This window comes from Pezoporus occidentalis, unplaced genomic scaffold, assembly GCF_034315485.1.
Source record: "Pezoporus occidentalis ecotype Australia unplaced genomic scaffold, CSIRO_AGI_Poc_V1 ctg104, whole genome shotgun sequence".
In the NCBI taxonomy this organism is placed as follows: domain Eukaryota; kingdom Metazoa; phylum Chordata; class Aves; order Psittaciformes; family Psittacidae; genus Pezoporus; species Pezoporus occidentalis.
In genome coordinates, this window is record NW_026912822.1 from 681,207 (window position 1) to 705,672 (window position 24,466).

The 24,466-nt window shown below is 41.7% G+C and overlaps 1 protein-coding gene across 1 annotated transcript in view; it reads left to right on the forward strand.

Moving 5' to 3' along the window:
- The first annotated feature begins 2,678 nt into the window (after positions 1-2,678).
- MAN1A2 (mannosidase alpha class 1A member 2) overlaps positions 2,679-24,466 on the forward strand; it is a 139,662-nt gene continuing 117,874 nt past the window's right edge. The window contains exon 1 of the mRNA XM_062618100.1: positions 2,679-3,584. Coding sequence (XP_062474084.1) covers positions 3,277-3,584 — 308 coding nt within the window. The 5' untranslated portion in view covers positions 2,679-3,276. The remainder of the gene's footprint in view (positions 3,585-24,466) is intronic.

The window sequence follows — 24,466 nt, forward strand, 5'->3', positions numbered from 1 at the left end:
GCCTGTTGGTCCTGAGTAACAACATGAAATGTTAGGTTTAGTTGCTGTACTGGTTTGAGTGCACTGTAGCATCATTGATAATACAGTTTCATATACATCCTCTCTTTGGTATCTTTGCTTCACACTGGCTTTTTGGTTTCTATTACCTTATGGCAGAGTTTCTCACTTTATTCTGATTTTTACTAGTGCAAGACCAGTGAGCAGGGCAGGGTCCAGCTACCTGCTGCATAGCATTATCATGGCCCTATTTGTAATAAAACAGGGAAGAGGAAGCAAAAACCTAAGCTGATGAAAGAGTTCAGCTGGCTGGACAGATGGGAAAGGCTATTTTCTCTGGTATGTTCAGCAAAAAGATCCAGCAAGGTGTGATTCATAGCTTGGATATGAGTACCGTATGTAGCATGTGATCAAAGAGAAAGTTTATCTCTTATAGAATACAGTTTCCTTCACCTTGATCAGTTTACTTCAGATAACCTGACTGACTCTAACGGTTTATTAATCTGGAATTTTTTGCCCCACCCAGACCTGTGCCACTACATTGACCATCAGAGTGCTTTGCTAGCTCAGCTGCTTTCCTTCCTTGGAATCCTCCCAAATTAGCCTCTCTTGAGGGCTTAATTTCCATAGTACACCATACTCAGACCAGAAGCGGAGCACTAACCTTCATTAATTCAGCATGTCCAGCTGGACTTGAGATGTTTTTTTCACAGGCCAGCATAATTCCCCTCAGATTCAAAACACTTAAAGGAATGTGTAAGACTGATAACAGACCTAAAGGCCTGGTATTACCGTTACCAAACCTGCTCTGGTCAGATACCAGCAGCTGCTGGGACTGCGATCAAGGGCACCCCACTCATGGGCATTGGCAGCATTAATGGCAGCCACTTTTTTCTCTGTGGCAGCTGTCTGCCTGCAAGACACATGCCTCGATGCCTTCTCTTCCACTTTCTTCATGTATTCACACCTGTAGACTGGATTCCTCACCCTTCTGGAATGTGGCTGGGACATTCATCACAGGGAGCTGCTGCCTGCTGCTTGAATTCAGTTCTCATCCTATTACTCCTGCCACAGTCTGGGAACACTGTCTTGCCCCTTGGAAGTCTTCTCCATGCTCAGCAGGCTGAACTGACCTGTCCTTTCCCCTGCCTTTATGTTTCCTTGGCTGGGATTCAGTCTTGTTTGCCAGGTTTGCTAAACACTCTGCTCTCCATAATCTAGGAGTACTCAAGGCTCCAGTAGTATCTTTAACAGGTGAAAAACACCCTACTCTGAGAAGAGTTGCAGGTGTAACTTGTCTCCCAAACTTATGATCTGCTTTTGTTCTTTTAACTCCTCTGAACCTGGTTCCTGCAGCTACCTTGACCAGGCCTTTACTAAACCTTTCCTTTCGCTTTTGCATGAAACACTTACAGACTGAGGAACTCTGCCTTGTGCATGTGTGCAGGCATCAACCATGACTGAGCAGGGTAAAAAGATCACATTTAATATTTGTAAGGGGTAATTCAGATACGTTTTCATAGAATTATAGAATGGTTTGGGTTGTAAGGGACCTTAAGATCATCCAGTTCCAACCTCCCTGTCATGGGCAGGGACACCTCACAATAAACCATGTTGCCCAATGCTCTGTCCAACCTGGCCTTGAACACTGCCAAGGGTGGAGCAGCCACAGCTTCTCTGGGCAAACTCTGCCAGCACCTCACCACCCTCACAGGGAAGAATTTCTTCCTTATATCTAACCTGAAGTTCCCCTGTTTCAGTTTGAACCCATCACCCCTTGTCCTATCACTACAGTCCCTGATGAAGATTCCCTCTTCGGCACCCTTGCAGGCCCCCTTCAGATATTGGGAGGCTGCTCTGATGTCTCCACGCAGGTTTTCTCCAGGTTGAACAGCCCCAACATTCTTAAGCTGTCTTTGTATGGGAGGTATTTTCTGCCTGCAACTCCATCTACACCCCTTCTTATGGCACTTCCGCGTTAACATCATCATCCCACAGGTTCAAAGCGGCTTGAGGTGCTGGGGAGCTCCCACGGTTGAGGTCACTAAAGCTGACTCTGCTGTAGTACCTCAGCTGTCCCAGGGCATTGCCCCTGGCAGTGTGCTCTGACTCCCCTCAGGTATACCAAAACAACCACACCGGGGAAGGCACAGCCTGATGCCTCCGTGGGGTATCAGGGTACATGCTCACACCAGAGCTCCGTGCTGCTCCCTTGCGACGTGTCTCTCCTGTCAGAGACAAACATCACTCCCTCATTGGGCCCTATCTTGCGAAGTCCCCGGGACGATTACGCGGACCCGCGCTACGCGAGGTGGGCGCGATGTTTTCCAAGGAACACCTCGAGTTTTGCTCCCAGACTTGGGTTCCCTCACAGGGGTCGAAGACCCGGCTGAGAGCGCGGCCAAAAGCGACACCGGCCAGGCCGCAGCGGTGCGGCGAGACACCGCTTCCCGCAGGGGGCAACAGCGAACCGTAGGGGAACGGAAGGATAGGGACGGGACGAAAAGGAAGGCCAGACCCGGCGGTTCCCTTCCTCCAGCACCCCGTCCCTGCCCGAGCCCCAGCCCCGCCCGCACAGCCTGCCAGACCCGCCCCTGGTCCCTCCTCCCACCGAAGAGGCATGGCTCCCTTGGCACCGGCTTCCCGGAGACCTCGCTTTCTGCACGGCGCCTGCGCAGCCGCCACCGGCGCGCCTGCGCCGTAAGTGCGGGCAGAGGGTCCGGAGTGGAATTGCGGTGGCCGTTACTGGCGGCGTTCGCAGCGGGGCGGCGCGGTGGGGATGAGCCTCCGCCCGGCCCGGCTCAGGGGACGCGGGCGTGGGGACGCCGCGCGCCAGGCCGGGCCTCCGGCAGCCTGCTGCTGTTCGCCACTGCCGTCCCGCAGTCGAACGGCTGCGGAGCTCGAGGAGCGCCGCTGACCGAAGCCGCCCGCTCGGGCCCTACCGGGCCCGGGGCGAGGGAGGGAGGGAGGGGAGGAGGGACACGCAGGTAGTGGGGCGGCCGCGCCCCAGCCCGAGCTCCTCGGGAGGCGGGGGGAGCGGTTGGGGCGGCCCGGCCTCTCTTTCCTCCGGTCCCCGTCTCCTCCCCTTCGTTCCCCCGCTCGCTGGTTAGGCAGGCGAGGGAGTGCGCGGCCCGGCGCCCTCGGAGAGGATGGTGAAGCCGCCCGCAGCTCCCGCGCCGGGCCGGGAGGCGGCCGAGCCGAGCCGGGCCCGCGCCGCCGGGGCGCTCCGCAGAGGCTAAGGGATGAGCCGTACCCCGCGGGGTGGTCGCTAGCGGAAGGATGACCACTCCCGCCTTGCTGCCGCTCTCCGGGCGGAGGCTGCCCCCTCTGAACCTGGGCGCCTCCGCCTTCCCGCACCACAGGGCTACCTTGAGACTCTCCGAAAAATTTATCCTGCTCCTGATTCTTAGTGCCTTCATCACCCTGTGCTTCGGGGCTTTCTTCTTCCTCCCCGACTCCTCGAAGCACAAGCGCTTTGACCTGGGCTTGGAGGATGTGCTCATTCCTCACGTGGACACCAGCAAAGGGGGCAAGAACCTCGGCGGCTTCCTCATTCACGGGCAAGAGCACGACGAGCACCGGCACAGGTAAGAGCCTGGCTTGCCGGTGGAGACAGAGCGGGTTCCCCTTGGGAGCGGAACCAGGTGGAAGGGAGATCCCTTGAAAAAAGTCCTTCCCGTATCCCTGTCGCTCCTTTCTCTGACGTGCTTCTGTCGTCCTAACGAGTGTCAACTTCTGGGCTCTAGCTTTGTGTCCTCCAGCTGCCATATGTAGCTGTGGTTTCGTGTTTTCTTTACCACTGTGAATTTAACCTCCCGGCTAAAGAGGGCTGGGAGGATAAAATACTGGCTTGTTTTCTCACCCTAGCCAATTCCCAGGGTCAGTCGTGGGAAGAAGGCGGTTAAGTTATGGCATTTGTGGAGGCAGTATATATGACTGAAAAACCGCCGCATCTTTTCTATAGATGTTATGTGCTTACTTAAAACCAGCTGCTTGTTGCTGAATAGTGTAGCAAGAACTTTGATGTGACAGACTTCATGCTGTGACCCTGAGGCTGTCAGCTTGTGATGTGCAGGACACAGAACTAGTGTAGATGGCTCGGTCCCCTTTTCTGTCCCTTAAAATCACTGTTATAACGCTATATCCAGACAGTTGGAGACGCCGGTGTCTGAGTTTCCATAACTGTGTTTGCCAGTGTGAAGAAATTGAAGGTAATGAAGAGTAAGAAGGGTAAATGTCACGCTGCTGATAGCTTTTTGGGCTGCCTAAAGCTTTGTGCAGCACAAAGCCTCTAAATGTTAAAGGCAAAGTTGTGTGAAGTTAAGCCTTCAACTCTCATTTTTTAAATCTGTTTTATACATTATGTCTCCTTCCAATGTAAATGAGTGAGGATGTAGATGCCCTGCAGTCTCCTCAATTTATCAGATTATTTAAAGAAAAAAAAACAAGGTTATCTGTAAAATAAAAATTGAGCAGACTTGCTTCTTTAATGATGTGTCAAGCAGCTGCTCTTTATATTAACTTACTTTAAACGCTTAAATCCAGCCATAGTGCATGGGTCATAGTGAAGCTGACTGATCTCTCTTCACTGTCCAAGATGTGAGAATGTGATCATTATGGGTGATAAAATATAAGCTCTTCATACTCAAATTAGTAATACAGTGAAATTTAAAGAAAGGTGGCTTATGCTGATGGCATTTCCTTTGAGAACAGTTTAAAACATATCCTGTTGACTTAATAATTTAAAGGTTATCTGTGCTAGATTAAAAGGAGAGGGTGTAAGTGCCTCTCTGCTCATCTGTTATGAGTTATAAAGACTACCTGAATACTGTGGTGTTTTTTCTTAAGGCATCTTTGCTGTTGGATGCCTTGTGATACTTATGAGCTCTTTCTCCCTAACTGAAGGGGTGTGGATGCTTAATGTTTAACAAGAACTTCTTTTGTCTATGGCATTAATTGCTTGTGCGGTTAAATGTTGCACAAAACATAGGTTTAGGGACTCTCTAATGTGCTCTTGAAGTTCTCATCTTTCACTTTTTTTTTTGATGATCTGAATTCTTAGCTTCCCCCCCCCATCACTGTGGTACATGCACTCAAAATCAGGTTCTAAAGTAGAAGACAGGTGCAACAAAAGAAGGAAGAGTTCAGAAATGTTCAGAACTCCAGCTGTGACTGTTCTACCTTGTGTTGCTCAGTAGATGGGCCACAGAAAACGAAGTTTACTGATACTGATAGTTCTGGAGTGATGCTCTTGATTAACCCACTTACATGTGTCCTTTTCGGGTTTCCTCTTTAAGTATAATTACTGTGGCTACAGCTTTAGTAGTGATATGCATGCTATTTTTCTGTCATATGGATAACCAGTAACTTGCAGCTGTTGGAGCTAAATATGTTTTGCTTGTTTGGGATCTGCTCTTAAACAAAGTGGTTATCCTGTCATCAGTTAACTCTCCTGTGGTCCCTCCATTAACTATGAACGTGTGTACCTTCCCCTACCCCACCACCTAAAATTGCCCCTCTCATGTACAGTTTTTTGTTTTTTGTTTTTTTTAATTTGAGCAAAAATAGATACTATTCCTGTTGTTTGAGCCCTGCAGACCACTGGGTTACTCCAGGGAAGTCTTAACTACTAAAAAAAGCCTGCTTGTTTAACCTGCTTATAAGACACTTGTGTGAATGTCATGTTAATCAATGTGAACCCAGGTGTTGTGCTTTGTTTCTGAAGCAGCTTTTTTGGCTTATTACCACATAGTCTTATCAACAGGCCATTTGCTAGCTTTGAGATGATTCAGTGACTGTTTTCCATAAAGGAAAATACGAATTGCCATTTTCATTGTTGAGTTCCTACTCCTGGGTTGTAGGGACATTAACAGACAGTATTTTGAGAAAGTATAGGGTCTTCAGTAGTGAATTCTAGGTTGTTACCTCAGTTTGAGAAGGGAAAAATATTCAGATTACTATCAAGGAGCAAAGTCAAGTGTCAATTTAAGTGTTGTTTTTTGAATGGCACTGAGGAGATACAGTACGTAAGATCAAGAGAAATTAACGTACTGTGAATACAAAGAAAAATGTGGTCTAAGATCTGTACCGTGGTGTTGGATTGACGAACTGTATTTACAAGAATTGTGGACTTCAGAAGAAATTGGATTGAAGGTCATTCATATGAAGTATACACTTGATCATGAAATGACAGGTATTGATTTAGTGACTGGAGGAAAGTGTTTTCTTCTGTGAATGCTGGTTTTGACCTCTATCAGATTATTTAAACCCACATACCATTATTGTGCTGCTCCCTTGGTATATAGGCTATAATAATTTAATGCTTATTTTCTCCTACCCCTCAAATTTTGAGCTTAGTAGGCTATTGGAGCATATTCGTGTTTCTATCTTCTAGCAAAATATAGCAATGATACAGGTAGAGGATTGTCATGCAGCTGTGATTTACTGTTCGGTGCACAAGCAGTGTTTCTCACTGGATGTTTTCTGTATTCCTCACATTGCTTTCCCACCTCTTTTCCTAGGCCCCCTTGGCATTCTTGAGTATTTTTATAATTATTGTTAGCTCTTGGCAACATTAACTTTGCATCTGCCATTAAGCTGTTGTTTTTTACTGTTCTTGTCCTTCTTTACTTCTCACCTTCCAGGCATCAAAAGGCAGGGAGATCCCATTCTCTTCCTGATAGTTTAAAGTAATCTTTCAAGGATTACAGTGTCCTTGTCCATCATCCAAAGAAAAACAGCTTTCTTGTAAGAAGGTGGTTAAAATCTGGAATAAAACTGCAGTTTATATTTTGGGAAATGAATGGGCAGCAGTGCAAGTTAATACTCATTTTTAGCTGTTTCTTTCATGGGTAAGCTCTTCATTTACGCTTGCAGGATAATGGGGAATGGGTTAGTAATGTTGGGGAGGTGTACCACAAAATTTTGCCTCTGGGGAGAAAGTGGAAGAGACTAGTCCAGGACTTGTGAAGATGCGTGCATATACATGCTTTTTAAAAATCTATTGCACTTCCAGAAGATGAATTTCTCTTCATTTCAAATAGGATATTTCGGAGATTCTGGAATGAGAGCAGCACAGTTTCGGAGACGCATCTTGCCAGGCAAATTTATGCATCACTCAAAATTTGTTACGCTGTTTCAGATAACTGTTACTTCTCAAAACATCTGCATCTCCCCTGCTGCACAGAAACATTTCAGGTGTTTCTCACTGCCCAGTTATTTTCCAGCTCTCTCTATGTTTTATTCTTCCGTGCCAGGTCTGAAAGATAGCTTTGGAAGGAGAACAATATATTCTTACGGTTTCTTGGCATCTAGTGTAAACGAGCGAGGATGTAGATGCTCTGTAATCTTCTCAGTTCATCAGATCTTATTTAAGGAGTAAGATTATCTGCAAAATGAAAATTGAGAAGACTGGCTTCTTTAATGATATGTCAAGCAGCTGCTCTTTATATTACTTGTCAAAAGTTAAGATCATTCCTGTGGTAAAAGTACATTAATCTTAGAGGCAACATAATTTTATGAGCTCAAAGCTGCAATGCCACTTTTTAACAGCACTTGGACTACTGTTGTGCCACCAATTCAGTCCTTAAGAATTTGCAGAGCTGTATCTTCAGCTGCTAAATTCCTCTGTATTCCTTTAAGTTATATCTCCTGCTTAAGCTTAAAAACAGCCCCCAGACTAACCCTCATCTCATCACATTGATAGCAGGTGCTGCTAATACAACTGGCCACCTCGACTGCCTTGTCCTCTGTGTGTGAGTATGTATATATCAGTGTGAATCATGCCATTGACTTTGTTTCTGTGAAGTTAAGGAATATTGGCTCCTGTGTTATGCAGAGATAACTGCCAAGCAGTTTGATAACGTCCAGTTTTGGGTCAGCAGCGCTATGGCAGTAGTCTAAAAGTGCTCTTACCTCTGTTGCTTAATACATGTTTGTCTCTACAGCAGTAGCAGCTGCTGTTTCTACTCTTAAGAGGTGAGGTGAAAGTAACAAAAATGATTCTCAAGAGCTTTCAGTTTTAATTTCTTCTTTTAAATCCTGTATTTATTTATTTCAAAGAAACATGAAAGGCTTTATATGCTTCTTTTGAATACCTTTATCTTCTCTGGTCTATGACTTAATTAGCCATAGTAGAAATGGGAAGCAGAGATAATTTAACCTCTTACTCAGTGGGATCAGTGTCTCCTGTTATCCTCTGCCATGCCATCAAGTATAAAAGTGCATAAAACTCTGCCCTTCCTTTCCCACCTTTACTTGAGGCACAGCTCATTAGTGTAATTAAGACTATTTGCTATTCTGAGACTATTAAGACTACTTGCTATTTGTGATTCTAAGAACCTAGGTCTTTTCTGCTGAAAAATCAGGAGCCACTTTAGTGGCTGGGCCCCAGCTCCTACTCTGTCCAATTTTTCATTGCATGAAATTGAGCCTGTCGTCAAAGTAGACTTCACAGTCTGTCTCCGGGCACTGAGTTTAAGCTAAGGTGCCTGACGTGGAAGCAAGAGGTTTTTAGGGTCAACATGCATAAGATGCAGGTCCTCATGGTGAACTGAAATGGGCACGTATGGAGCTGAAATGGGCAGGTGTAGTATGCGCCAAGTCAGGGTTCAGAAATATCTGGTATGTCTAGGGCAAAGAAGATGTAGCTATTTGGTGCTGGTCTTCAACTGTTGAAGCTATTTCAAGAGCACTGCCCATCTCTATCTGAAGACTTTTCTCAGTTGGAGTTTTTAATAGCCACATGCCATTCTCTGTTCTGGAGCTCTCCATTCTTTTTGAGAAGGGGCTTGAAAAATTATGCTGGTCCTTGAAGATTAATGGGAGTTTGTTTGCTCTCTATTTCTTCAGGAGTCCCCACGTTATACCCTTAAACTCAATTTGAATCTCTCCCAGAGTTGTATTGGACTGTGGGAGAGGTACCCTCTTATATTATTTCTAAGATTCTGCTGAAATGAGTGTGTTGTGTTGTAGGCTGAGAAATGCCTCCATCTTCAAATTGCAAAATGCAAATTCTAGACCATCTGTCTAGATGTCCTCCTTCCTCCCCCCATCTGCTGAACAGCCTACATCATATGTAGAATACTGCTTGTTTCAAGTTATCTTGTTGCACTCCAGTTTGTCAAAGTATTTCCTGTATTATGAAAGAGAGGAGTTGAGAGCTGGTGCTCTCCATTTCTTATCCTTTCCAGTTAAAAATAATAAGGAAAAGTTTTAACTTGTTTTTCTGCATGATCTACGCTTTGTCTACATGCTGGAAAACAATCAGGCGTGGGAAAACTGCAGGAAGTCTGCTGGCTGGATTTAGTCCAGCTTCTGGTGGGTGGGAGGCAGTAGCACTTTGGTTCATTTGGAGTTTTGTAGATTAAAATCTCAAAAGAACTTTAGCATAAATGTGGGTTGCTTAATGATGGTAGCAGTGTAGGCAATAGTAAGCATTATGGCTAGTTGTGGGCATATTGCGCTGTAAGAGTTCCCACATCTTCTGATCTTCTCAATTTCCTCTAGTAAATACAAACATATTGATCCTACTCAGCTAGTTCTGAGTTAAGGGGTTTTTGCTTTCTGAATGTATGTAAAACTAATTGCAAGTTAGTGATATAATGTGTGTATGTATGTGTTTTCATAACAGTTGAACTGAGACTGAATATGGGCAAAGAGGAAAAGTTTTGTAACGCTTCTTATGTTCTTCCCTAAGATGCCTGTAAAGTCCACTTTAAGTATGGTTGAGTGTTGAGTCTGGGTGGATGGATAGGCAGCTGTTTCTCACAGTAGTTATTCAGGCTATCAAAGTAGGAACTTGAGGGTATATGTTTGGATACAACATGTGAGATTTGTTGTTTCCCCTCCATTTCCAGTTGCAAGCGCTAGTGGGGACTGTCATCTCTCCTGATTCAGTAACTACATGATCACTTTGTTACTAACATTGAGAGTTTTGTTGCAAGTTAACAGTTCGGAGAGAGGAGTGTGTGAGGCCAGCAGGGTAGTAAGGGGGTTGTCATGGTTTAAGCACTTTTCCCTTGCTGCCCGAAACCTTGAAATAAAAAGTCTGAGGGCTCCAGATGTTCTGTATGATTCTAACTTTTCCAAAATACCTGCATTTATAGTGTCTTTACCTTTTATTTAATCAATATGAATTCTGCTGTTTGTCTTCAAATTCAACAAATAGATTTTACTTTATTAACCTAATGCATTGAGAGTGCACACATTCATCAGGAGCAAATATTGGGAAAAGCTTTGAGAACTGCTAAGTTCTTGTCATATGTTTGCTTATAAAATTTGTAACCTTTGGTTCCTTTTGTCTTTATGTTGTCTGATCTAGTGTCCTCCACAGAGCAAATTATGTATCTTCATCTAATCTCTCAAAGATATGGAGGTTCTGTGCCATTATTTAGTGTTTGAAGAACTCGGAAATAACTGGTATTCTCAAAAATGCCTGGTAACTTCCATTGTGTGGTACCTGGTAGCCCAACCAGGTACACTGGTGTTTTTAAAACAGAACTTGAAAAAAAAATGGAGAAGATAAGTTCTAGGCTATTTGTTAACCTTATTTTCTAAGAGGCTGCTTTTTAAAGGTAACTTCGGCCTTGTCTCCTAAGCCAGCAAAGTTTGTGGCTGTGCCTTATGTTCGCTTGTAGCACTCACTGACCCTGTTCTGTTCTGTATTCCTTCTTTCTCCCCCATAACATCTATCAGCAGTAAAGGGTAATATGTCAAAATAAGTATGTTTCTGTATCTTGTGCATATCTCAGTGCTGGGTGAAAGAGAAAGACCTTAATTAGGGACAATGCTGAAGGAGGGATCACAGCTATGAGCCCAAGATACTTAGTCTGCTGCTTGGTCGATCTGCAGAAGAGCTGCTCTGAACCAGCTACAGCATGTGTCCTCTGTTCTTCACTGATTGCCGGAGAAGGGTGATCATTAATTTATGATGTGGCAGGGAACTGCTGGGTTTTATGGGATGCCAATAGTAATGGGTGGATTACTGAGGTGGTAGGGCTCATTGGCACAGAAAGCTAAAGGCTGTTAACATATGAAGTATGGGGCTGCGTTAGTTCTGCTAACTTTGCATAAGTGTTGAATCATGGGATTTATTTGTCCAAATGTTGAATCATATGTATGACTCTCTTGCTGCCTTTATTTATTGTTTTTTAATATGATGCAAACCCATTAACTGGATCACCTTATGTATGTCATTTGGCATTTGTTTTGTTCATGTTTTATGTTTTATTTACTTGTTAGTCACCTCTTAAACCACCAGAGGATTTTGTAAATGCTTCCCCAACTCCTTTCTGCTGTTGAGGCTTGCAGTAGCAGGTAGCTATTTTGTGTGATTCTTTTTGAGAGAGCAAGTTGAAGGTTTTCATTTGGCTTAAAGTTATGTATAATCAGTATGGCATGAGCAAAATCACAGCTTTGAGGGAGCTCATAAGATGAAAGTATTTTCTTGCTGTATAAAGATTTAAAGAGCTCTTAAATGAGATTACTTTGTGTCTATTAACACCAGCATGTAGAAATGGCAATTTTCACATTTAATGTGTGCTGGTAGTAACTTAGAAGGCTTTTGTAAGATGACATTCATTTCTGCTGAGGTTTAGCACTGTTTGTAGGCCAGCAAGGCATTTGAAGTTTGCACAGGCAAGCTGTATTAAGTAGTTTCTGTCTCCCAGTAATTTTCTTATCATTTTTCTGTGGACCTGCTGACGTGTTCTGAGTGTACAGTCAGGCCACTTATGAGCAGGTGACTTCCAGTGGTAGATCAAACTAATCCCTTTTCTTTTTTGTTGGATCAAACTGAATGTGCTCACAAAGGGTAAGAAAAACATCTTGTCCATGTGAGTGGCATATCCCTTAAATCCTTTGGTGTGATGGGGAAGATCATACCTGCCATGTTCTTGCTCTGAATATCCTGCCAGATCAGTAAACTTGTGCTGAATACACTGGTTTGTGCTTGTGGTTTACGTTTGTTGGCTGGTAAGAATAGCTTTCAGCATGCACTGTCTTCTCAGCTGATTTTTCTGGATGCGGTGCCATCATTACAAATGTGTTGCATTTTAAGTGCTGTTTACTATTTTCCCTGTTCAAGTTAGGGGATCGGCTTTTGCTTCAGAACACTTGCATCCTTTCTGATGTGTATATAAATAAAATCATAATCCGTAGCTGACTTTCTGGTCCATATACTTCCTGCTTGTTTTCATTACTTTTATGAAATAAAATTTGCCCTATGCTTTAAAAAAAAACCTTCAAGAAAATTCTGTGACTCTGGGATTATTTGAGATGGCACAAGTAGTGGGAAAGATGCTTTTCAGAGAAGAAGGGAGTTATTTTTCTGCGTAAGATACAATATTCTCCTTTTCCTCCACCCCCCAAAGAAAAAGAGAATTCAGTCCTGAAAACATAGAAGTGTGAATTAGTTTGACTAAGAACCATGTTTTAGTGACCTTTTAAATCTCTTGTTAATCAGGTTTATCTTGGAAACACTAAAGACTGTTTAATTCTAAACTTAATAATCACAGATGATGCAAGCATGTGTCTGTTTTCCCAGTGCTGTAATCACACATCTTTAGTTCCAAAAGGCATCTGTTCTGCTGCTGTAGGCTTCTATTTGAGTTGAGAGTGTTCTCCAAGTTAGAGTAACACATGTATTGAATTCTCAATTGAAATACACAGTGTTCTGGAGAAGACAATACTGCAGAGGGGCAGGTGAGTTCTTCTGCATCATGGATTTCTGATGTTATAAAGCATATTCAAGGAATTCAGCTTTCTACTTTTGTAACTAATTCCACCTTCTAGAAACAGTGGAATCCATGGCAATTAAAGTATTGATGGGTCTGTGAAACAGCTATTTTCCAGTAAAAAGGAAAAAAATCAAAACAAATGGAAAACAGTGCTAAGAATTAAAATATATGTTTGACTTTAGTTTTAGCACTGTATCTTGTACATTATTTTAACCAATTGTTACTCTGGACTGTTAAAACTGATGTATGTACTTCAAAACTGTCAAGTTGGATCAATGAATTATTACACTTGTTAAACTGGTTCAAGTCAGTGCAGTTCATAGAGTATGAACGTTATACATGCCTATTTCTATGTGAAATTAATTACTAGTTCACATCCCAGATGATGAAAGGGAGCTTAACTGCACTACTATAACTGTCACCCTGATAACTGAGAAATGTTTGTTTTATACAATATTTGCAGACTTTCTCACTGGACTGACACCTGTGGAAGGATAACAAGGTATCTGTATATAGGACATCTATAAACTGTTCAGTGAAGTGGATAATCAGTTGCCCCTACTGTCATTCCAGTGCTTGCAGATGAAACTTTAAAACCAGTGAGGTAACTGATATTCTACTGGAAATTTTTGTGAACAACTTGTTATGAAATTGGTTTAGCTTTTTCTTGTAGTAATGTTGGTGAGCACAACACTTGGGAATCATTCGTAGTCATTCAAAGTTGTATTGGTAACCAAAGGAAGCTGTTTTTATAAAATTGCCACCACAACTCACCAAAAAATGCTACCTAAAACCAAACAAAAAAACTTCCCATCAACTCGTCGTTCTTGGTGTTACTTAATGTAAAAAAGAACAACAAAAAAACAGGGATGGGAAAGAACCTAGAATCTTTCTGGCTGGCTTTTACTCAGTCCTGTGCTAGCATTGCAACGTTTGACAGCGGCTAGCTGGCCAGAGTAGGCAATGGGAACAGTTTATTGACTAATGAAGTCAGATGCCTAATGGTGACTTTGTTCTTGTATAGTGTTGTGAAACAGCAGAATTTTTGAGATCATGTTACTACCACTACATATGAAACCCAGGTCTTTGTTTTCTCTGGGCTTTTTTTTTTATGCATCTGTAGTTTTTGATAGGTTTATTTTGGTTTCTATAAATCACTTGAGCACTAATTTTGTTCAGCTGGATATGCTATTGCTGTTTGCTTGATACCCCCACTCCCCTCTTTAGATATATTTTTTTTCTCAGAGTAGCATCTGGCTGTCGCACTACAGTGGGACTAGATCATCCAGTCTACTGCTATTACAAAGAAAAATGAGGCTTGACATATTCATGTCAATTTGGCAAGATGCCTGAATCGTTATGCTCAATGAAATATGTGACGTTTCTAGTGGTAATGTAACCTGCAGGAGCACTTGCAGGAGAAACTTCAGGCGCTGCAAAGTAAATGCAACCTTTCGTTTGGACGGGGAGGTTTAGATGGTGATACAAGTCACCTGGTCAATCCGGAGCATGAGATTGCAGTTTAGTAGAATCGTAGAACAGTTTGGGTATGGAAGGACCTTAAGATAATCTAGTTCTAACCCCCTGCCATGGATAAGGACACCTCACACTAGACCATGTCACCTGAGGCTCTGTCCAGTCTGGCCTTGAATACTGACAGGGATGGAACATTCACAACTTCCTTGGGCAGCCTCACCACCCTCACAGTGAAGAACTTCTTCCTTATATCTAACCTGAACTTCCCCTGTTTCAGTGAGAACCTATGACCCCTTGTCCTGTCACTGCAGTCCCTAATGAAGAGTCCCACTCCAGCATCCTTGTAGGCCCCCTTCAGATACTGGAAAGGCTGCTCTAATGTCTCTTCTCCAGGCTCAACAGCCCCAGTGTTCTCAGCCTGTGCTCCAGCAGGTGCTCCAGCCCCCCGATCATCCTCATGGCCTCCTCTGGACTTGCTCCAACAGTTTTTTCAACACTTTTCATGGTCTAGAATTTGCTGGTTGTGATCCTGGGAGAATTTCAAATGCCTTTTGAGTTTAAAAGGAAAGAAGTCTCAAGGAAATATCTGTGGAACTTCCTTTCATTCAGTAACAAGTTAACAAACCAACAAGAAGCTTTATCTCCGAAGTTGCATGTATAGTTTTTGAGTAAGTTGCATTTACTTACTCTTCTTTGGTTCCTTAGCAGGTTTGTTTTGAACCTTCAAGGGTTCATAGTATGGAACTTTCAGAAAAAAGCAAACCGAGTAATATTGTGTAGTGTTCTAGTAACTATAGAACATGTGAAAGTATAAAACAATTAAAATATCCCTTAAATTTCATACTTCACACATTCATTTTTCTATCTGACTTCTGTTACTAAGAAGAAATTCTGGAACCTCTGCAGACCAAATAGAGTTCTTCCAGGCTGCCTTGAAAAGTTGCCTTAAACTGTGTCAACCATAACCTTGCCTCACCACCTTTCAGGTGGGTTCAGTAATGCTTAAAATAGAATGCCCTTTGCAAATTAGAAAGCTTTATATTTACATCAAAGTGTTCAAAGCCATTTCTGGTGGATGGGTTTTGGTTTTATGTTTTATTTTCAGTTTCTTCTCTAGCTCTCCTTTTTGTAAAATTGGTTAGTTATTTATAGCAATTTGACCCTACAGTTTTCAGTTCAGTGCTCAGCAGTTGAAATAAAGCAGAGCTGTAAAGGTGGCAAGTGCTGTCCAATTGTGACATCTAAATCGGCATCACCATCTTCTCTTCTGTGTGGAGACTAGAAAGCTGATGGGGAAGGAAAGTATAGGAGGAGTTGGACGGAAGTGTAACCTCGAAGTTTTTCTTTTGTTCCTTTATGTCATGCTGTTCTTCAGATCACTGATAACTGTTGCCTCAACCTTTCTCCCACAAAGGTTAGGTGTGGTCCCAAGACACATTGTGCTGGTGGGTGGCTCATATTGCTTCATCTTCTTTTAACCCATTAAGAATGATTGATTGAATTTTAAGAAGTGAGAGTAAATAGAAGCCTCCATGAAACTTCAGTCCTCAAGAAGGAAAGCTATTTTAGGTTTTGACAGCTGTCTTAAATACCATGTTTTGTGTTCTTTATTTCTTCTTCCATCCCTTCTCTCTGGAATCTAAAATTGTAATAACTGAAGGTGTCATAATGTTTATAGGGGAGGGAGTTAAGCTTCCTTTTCCTAGTCTGTGTGCCTGATTTTGTGGTACCTTTACTTTAGGTTTGGAAAAAACTTCCAACTAATATTAACTTCTATGCATGACAACAGCTGCAAGGATGTGACCTTTTGCCACAGCATTAATCTTCAGAAATAGAGTCTTTCTATATAAAATTGCTGTGGGTATGTGTTTGGCATCCTCTAGCATACAGGGAGGTTCTTCAAGCAGGAAAACCACAGCAATTACTTGCTGGCTTGTGCAGAGCCTAGCCAGTTAGGCTATTTACTGTGGATTAATGTGTTTACCAGTTTAGTGAGTCCTTGGTGGCCTGAAAGGTAAAAGGTAGGAAAACATTTGATTCTTGGAGTGGATTGATTCTTGATCTTACTGAGTTAGCATATTACAACTCAACTGCTTTTTTTCTCAGATTTTATGCCTTTTTGATTTGCTCATGAATTAATATCTCAGCAATTTTACTCTTTTTTTTCTTGCCTTTTGTGGCTTACGAGATTATCCTCTTGTAACGTAACAGTTTGGCTTTGGAGCTGAGCCTGAGCTCGCATTGGACTTTGCGTCATAAAGAGTTGGAGCCCCTGGTTTATCTTGGGGCTGCATGCTTGTTTACTCTGGACCAATGTGTTTGAAAGTATTAGTTCTGAACTTCTCAAAATAAACGTGATTTTGTTGCCTACAGGCAGTGAAGGAAAAAGTTGTGCGTTGGTTTCTAGTTCCAGAGTTTCCATTAGTCCGGTGAACAATGACATCTTGTTTGACTCTTTATTAATTATGTACTGTTATAACATATTTGTTAAGGAAGTTGCCTCTTTTTCATGAAGAGGTAAGGAAGTTACCATAATAATTTGAGCTAATGAAACAGATTTTAATTTAATCTTAGAGGAATCAAACATATGACTACAGCTGTCCCTGGGCTGCATTTTATTGCTGGGAATTCAGAAAGTTGACAACAGTGGTGGTAGACAAGGAAGAAATTTGACTTTACATGTTGGGTGTATATGTGATTGTATTAAGTAAATTAACAGAGGCAGATAATATTGTTTACTATATGCTGCTCATAAAGCTATCTGAAAAATCTGAGGTTCTGTTGAAGAAAATTCAGAGATCAGATTGCTGAGACATTTTATATCCCCACCTCTTCTATTATTTTAGATGCAGGTTTTGGGCTGCTGCATTTCATGTTTTTTCTGGTCATGTCAAGAGTAGTTTGTCTCCAGCTCATCTGTTGTTGCATACGTCTTAAAGCCTGAATATGTAATCTGTAAAGGACTTTAATATTAAAGTATTTCACCGATACTGGAAATGGCATTCATAGCTATTAATCAACATTGCGTTGCTTTACTTTAATGTGTTCGTTTTATTATAGGTTTATGAAAAACATCCATGATAGTTCTGGATGTATATACTAGATGCTCTACTATACTAGAGTCTTAGATGTATGTAATACTGAAACTTTACTTATTTGCTATATTTTGTTTCACTTGTACCCTGACAATATTTTTATTGCAGATGTATATGAAAAAAGATTCGCTTAGCAGTTCCTGAAGAATGCCAAGTCATCTTTAGCTGACTTCATTGCAATGTCTAAGAGCAGTTTACACATCACAATTTCCTCTTTTATACTTTTTCTTGCATTCTGTTGTGTTTTCCATCATGATGCTAACGTTCTTACCTTGTTTGTGGATCAGTCATTCCTTAGACTAGGTGCTGAATTTTTCTAACCTAGCTGGCTATCAACAGTATTGTTTTCCCAGTGGGAAAGAAGTTGCAGTTGGGAAGGTGTCTTTCACAGTGGAGTATCACTCATGTTCTCTGCAGCTTGCTTATATACGAGGAAAGTCCACTGCGCAATTTATGGCAATGATAGCTGCATCCTTGTAGATACTCAGAAGCTGTATGGACATGGTCCTGAGCAACTGGTTTTAGGTGGCCCTGCTTGAGCAGGGGGGTTGGACCAGATGACCTCCAGAGGTCCCTTCCCACTTCACCCTTTCTGTGGTTCTTTGACAGCAGCTATATTCTCTTCTGATGTGCAAAAATCTGCTTTCCATGTTCATAAATGTACTGAGCAGTGTGAGCCTTGCATTGTTACGTGTTTTGGGTGAAGTTACTAATCCAGTATTGCTTTTTTTTTCCTGGCCTTTTTTAAAAGGGAAAAAAAGCCCTGACCACCAAATTATCTGCCTCTTGAAGCAAAACTGTGTAGTTTATGAGCAGGGTGAGTTATTTAATGTGGAAACTTCTTAAAAGCACCTACCTTAAAAGGAAGGCTAAATAATTTGTCACACTGTTGTCTTTCATCCTCTGCTTTATCGACAAGATTAAAGAACTCTGGGAATAAAGAGATACAGTTTTGCTCTGTTGTACAGTGCAGGTTAGACCACATGCCATGATTTCCAGGTATTTTGTTGTGCTATCTTTAGTTACTATTTTGGCTGATTTTGCCAAGCAGTGAGATATAAAGCTTTGCTGCTCATTACTTGTTGCCAGTCCTAGTGGTGCTGTATGAGAGAAGACTTTTATAGAGTATTTCTGTTTTAATTAATATTACTGTTAAAAATATATCCACACTGCAATCCACGTCCTCTTGTATGAAATCCTTTTGAATCACAGTATAAGTGCTATATGTATTTGTTTTTTTCCCCTGAAATAAGTAAGGACTGTGCTTAACAGAGCAATGACTGCAGCTCCTGCCCTGCCAGGGATTATCTCATGGCACATCACAAAATAACTTCTGAAAGCGATTTTTATTCTGAGACTGAGTTCAAATTAGTTTTTCCCCCTGCTATTGCCCTGTAATTCTTCCAGCTTTTGTGAAGCAGGCCTATGTTTTAAACTGCTACCACATGGAAGGACAGGAGCACTGCTGGCTATTGTGGTCCTGCTGATCCTGCAATATAAGGTGCTCATCTGTGTCTTTCAGACAAATCAAATGCTGCTCCTGTGCCATAGTAAAGCTGACTAGCACTGATGCTGTATTAGACAGGAGGGTTGTGCATAACTGTTTCTTGGTAGTGAGAGGAGCAAGTCAAGAGAAATTGCTGTAGATCTGTGTTTGGACTAAGCTGCACACCCCTAGTAGTATTGTTTCCCTATAGTGAAGAGATTGTATCGGTATCATATGGTAGATCCCAGGGTTTTACCCCTCTTCATTTTCAAGCCCTTTGCCATGCATTTTAGTGCATGGCTTATGGTACCATGAGTGTTAACTACTGTTTTTAAATGCATTGATAGGCAGGTATCAGGTTTTGCCATATAGCTATATGGTAACAGTTATAGGTGGAATGGGAATATGAATCTGAGAGTACGTGTGAATTTCCAAGATGGTATTTTAAGCAGTATTGCTTCTGGGATGTGCAAAGCAGCTCTGGCTGGGGGAGTAAAATAGCATTAGGGAAATGTGGTAGCATGTGTCAACAGAACATCTGTGTGAGGGTAGTCGCTTCCTTACAGCTCTGTAGGCCCTGCCAGAGGGTTTCCTGTGCAGAGAAGTCTAGTACCATCTGCTTACCTGAAAGTTTGCCATCTCTGAGTCTACATTATCTGATATTTGCTACTTTCGCTTTGTGATGGCCTTTATCTCTTTATGTGTATTTTTGCTGTTGACTTATTTTATATGTGAACAATTGAGAGCTTCTAGACTAAGATCAGACTAATACAATGCTTGTTGCTTTAACTAGCTAATTTTGTCCAGCTGTTTTTCTTCAGGTGGTGAGAGACTGGGGTTTACTGCAGGATATCAGGCTGCTGAGAAGACTTGTGGTATAAAAGGAGGGAGCTACCATGCTTACTGAGTTGCCCCTTTTGAGCACAGACATCAGGAAGAGGACATTGCTTCAGTTAATATAATTCTCTTTTTTCCAGTGTAGGAGGTGGGCAAAAGGAAAGAAGTACCTGATAAGGAACAGGAACCTGGATGGGGAATTTAAGCCAGGGGAGGCAGAGAGCCTTGGTAGTGGTGAGGAGAAGCAATTAATTTCATTCTTTGAAAGCTGAAGATGGGAACTGCACTCAGAGCAAATTAAAAGGGGTTGGATGACTGTGAAAAGAGTGCCTTTTGCTTTCTTCCCTTTTTCCCTAAGAACAAGATTGATGTTGTTGTGAGGCATAAGAGGAGGTGGGTATTGGCTGAGTGAGATATCAAAAGCTAATCAGTGGCCTTGGGGAAAGGAGATATTTGAAGCAATTTGGTGCTCACTAAGGCATAAATAAAATCTAGGGTGGTAGGGAGTGATTTTTTACTTAATGGAGGAAGCAATATCATTGGGATAGACTAGAGAAGAGGAAATCACGTGGCTGAGTGAGGGGATAGGGGTGATGTTAAAGGAGGGAATAACTAGTTAATGGCCATGTGAGTCTGTGCAGAAAACATGCTCCTTATAGCTTGGGCTCTAATTTAACATCCCTGAACGTGCAGGTCTATAACACTAGAAGCTCATGCTCTGTTCTGCTGTGTCCCCAGCCACTTAATTTTGCTTATATCCTTGCCCCAACAGCAGCCTTTGGGCAGTCAGCCAGTTAGGAGACCTGATTTGGCCTGAAATGGTCAGTGATTGTTCAGCAGGCTCAGCTTACTGCTGGCTGACTGGCTTGTTGCCTGATCTCCAGAGTACTGGCATAAGGAGTAAGAGAGCTTGCTTTTGTAGGGTGACTAAAGCCCTGAAACCGAGTGATTTGCCACAGAGATGGTGACCCACACAAGAAATATAGAGTCATCCTTTATTCTGTAAACCAGTATTCGAACTATTATTGTTATTGTTATTAATGCTGCACTCATATACAACCAATCTTCAGCCTAATAAATCAGCAGTGTGTGTGGACATACAGCATCCTTCACATGGTGGTTGTCTTGTTTCTACAGAACCATTCATTTTTTAGGCATCAGTGACTTGTTGCAGCAATGCCAGGGAAGCTGTGTTCCTGTGCACTATCTGACTGGTGATCAGGAAAGGGGACCCATGCTGATGGTGAGCAACTCTTACACATCTAGGTATATTCTCTTACCAGTACACACAGGTGGACTTCTGTATCTCGGGTGTACAGTGAAGACAGTGTCATCTCCTCTCTGACTGGAAGTCGCGTCTACAGATGGGTCTCCTCTGAGTTTGTCAGAGGAACTTCCCAAAGCTTAACCTGCCATGGCCTGTGCTTCTGTTGGTGATCTCTGCTCAAGGTGCTGTGTGCGTTGTCTGCTCAGTCCATTTATTTCACTGTGATTTTGGCCAGTAGTTCTTAGTTCTGCTATTCTACTGTTGGCTTTGACCTTGGCGCTCTACAGTTAGTTTCATTTTTTGTTATACAATTCACTTTAAAGCTACCATTTACACATTGGTCTCTGGCAGACTCTGTTAAGGGAAGACTGTGTGGACTCAACTGTAGAGGGAAGAGTGCTCCTGCTTCTTTACCAGTGTTAGCTTTGGCTGTCATCTGACCTCACCATCAGCTAAGTCAGGGAGATAACTATGCAAAAAAGCCAACTGCAGAACAAACAAACACCAAGGGAGTGTTACCAGTCCTCAGATAGCTTGCTGTGGTAAGACACTCAATCAGGTCACCAGCCACTGACAAGTGACAGAGCTGGTGCAGGCTGGAGTGGGAGCTTTCACTTGGCCGTAGCTAGGTATTAATCAGCTTAAATATAATGTGGAACTATAGCTGGAGTCTCTTTTTTCCACTCTGTCAAGGTTTGTTTTTGTTTTTTTTTCTTCCTCTGTTGTTGACCTACATAGTAACTGATAGAGGCTGACAGCCTCCTGCTATTAGCTCAATTGGTGAAGCCTCGTATGGATGTCAAGCACCAGACTTACTATTTTGAATCACCAGGATGTTAAAATGATTGTCATATTTTTTTAGTGATTTCTGCTTCTTAGTTTCCTCAAAAAAACAGACCCTACCCTCAAACACACTTCTATAGAGCAAATGTTTTCTGGCACCCTTTTTTTTTTTCTTTAGTGTTTCTAGCTCCGTTAAGGTTACTTACGTGACCCTTTTAAAACTCAGCTCAGTATTACCACTTGCAGTTGGTATTTAACTTTATTTTTTCCTGATCATTATTATTTGAATCTAAAGAAAACTTTCAAGCCCTGTTTTTAACAAAATAAAGTCAAGCTCATGATATAAATTGGGTTAATAGAGGTGTTTGCTTGTTAACTGTGTTGCTTGAAAAGTTTTCTTGTTCTGTTTTATGGTTCACTTGGTCTACAAGAGTAGACCAGGAGTTACCTTCTTTCTATTACTGTTCTTGCTGGGCTTGCACGTTTAGTGTGGGTTTTTTGGGCAAATTCTTTTCAACTATGTCCCCTCTTGTCCTTCATTCTAGAACAAGCTTATAATGTCTATGTGGAATGTCACAGAAGTGTCATGTCTACCACATATGAAGAGTGAGGCTATACTGGTATATTAAATGTTTAATACGTATATATTTAGCGCTTCTATTGCAAGGCATTAATGCAGTTTTCTCTGTGATGTTCTTGCATAGTGATTTCAGCAAGCCTTTGATATCTGCTGGAGGAAAGTTTTCAAGCTATATCTTGTGAAGTTAAACAGGTAAAATCCTGTTTCTCTTTTGCTTAAATGTTCTCTCATATGTTGATGTTCCTGTATCTTGGGTGAAATGTTAGGAAACTCTTCATAGCTTGCTAGTCAGACTATACCATGTGATTTGTTATTAGGTTAGACTACCTGATCAAGAGCATGCTATAATCCATAGATGTGCTAAGAAATTCCTTTTCTTTGCCATTTAGGTGTGCAGAAGTAAAAGGAATTTTTTGGCTGGCTATTACTCCTATCTTTTTCAGTTTCTGGAGGCTATTAGGGTCCTTTCAGTCACTCCTGAAGATTTCCTGCATATCTCCAGAAACTTTTTTTTTTCTCCTCTGGGAATGCGAAGAGGGGGATTTGTAATTCTGGGGGCAAAGATCAGAAAAAAAAGGGAGAGCAGGGGTGCTGTGTGTAATGCAGGTTTATGATTGGTGTTCATTTGTTGTTGCTTCCTTCTGGTTTCTGCTCCCATCTGCTCCCAGAAGTAGTGCTGAAGATGGAATGCAAACTTCTTTAGAGCATACACTGAAACAGTTTCTGATGTTGTGCACAAATGGACCCATGACTCATTTTCTTGGGGTAAAAAATTATGTAAGAACTATATATTTAAAAAAAAAACAATCCTTTTCACTCCAGAGAATGTTAAAATGTTAAGTACTGTAGGAAGTGATAGTTCTTCATTTGCACATACAACTTGAATGTGGCTTTTCGTGTGTTCAGAAGGGTGAGAATTACGGTGTAGCAGAAACCAGTAACATTCTTGGTTTTCAAGTGTTTGAGTCTAAAATTAGTCTCTTAAGTCTGGCTTTAATATTGGGCAGCTTAAGTAGGATTGTGATTTTTCTGGGAAAAGTTGCTATCAAAGCAAGTTTGTTTTATCATTGTAAAAAAATTAGTGTTTACAACTAGTTTATTTTCCTTTATTCTATGAAAAAAGTCAAAAACTTCTGTAAAAATGGTAGCATGATGGACTCTGAGAAAGATAGGAGCTTTGAGTGGTATGGAAAATACAGGAGTGCTTCAGACTGCAGCAATTTTTGCAATGTAGGCCAAATAATTTTTTCCTTTCTGGCTTGTGTTGCTGGGTTTGTGTGGTGTTTTGGTTGTAGTAGTTGTGTATTTTCCTTCCTATTGGAAACTTAGGGTTTGGCAGTAGTAGTAGACTAGCCATAAAATAATATTGAAGAGTTTGCTGTATAGTGGAAGTGCTCTGGTTTTTGCATTTCTGTTTGAGCACATGCTTCAGTATCTGATTCATGCCATCAGCATCAGCAGGATTGCATTGTCCTATATATAAATGTGCTTATTTGTAGAAGTCCCTCCTTTAATAGGAAGCAGAGATGACAAATTGCTCTGGCATGAGAACCCAGTTCATTGCTTTCTCAGTATCACAGGACCAGCTAATGTATTATTCTGTCTTGATCAAAATGTTTTTTATATCAGTGAATAATACAGTATGCAAGGTGTTTGTCCATCCTCGGACTTGACTTGAATGTACATTTCTGTATATGTGTCTAAACTTGTACAATATCAGTGTTTCCAGCAACTTAAGAGTGGTTGATAGTAGAAAATTCTGTATTTTGACATGGCTAATTGTAGTAGGCTTCTCCAGTTTTCAGTTAAAATTGTCTTGCTGGTTTTTGGTACTGTTGGAATCCTGCATCAAAATAAACTCTTCATTTCCATATGGGGAGTTTTATCCTACCCAATTCTCCTGACTAATGCTAATTCCTATTGTCGTACTCTATATGTATTTTCTAGTCTTGCTGCTTGTAAAGTTCTTCTGCCTTTATTACTTCAAAAAATGATCATAAACCTAAATCGGTCTTGGGGGGATACTCACTGGAAAGGAAGATCTGATGCTGTAGTCAGTTTGCTGCTGGGAGACAGGAAGCTATTTGAAATCCTTTTACACAGGGCAGGTGGCAACATTCTTATTCAGCTTTCTTGATAAGCATGAAGAGATCCTAAACATCATGAACTTTTACTAAGATTTTTAGCTTTTCAGTGTCCTTTTTTAGA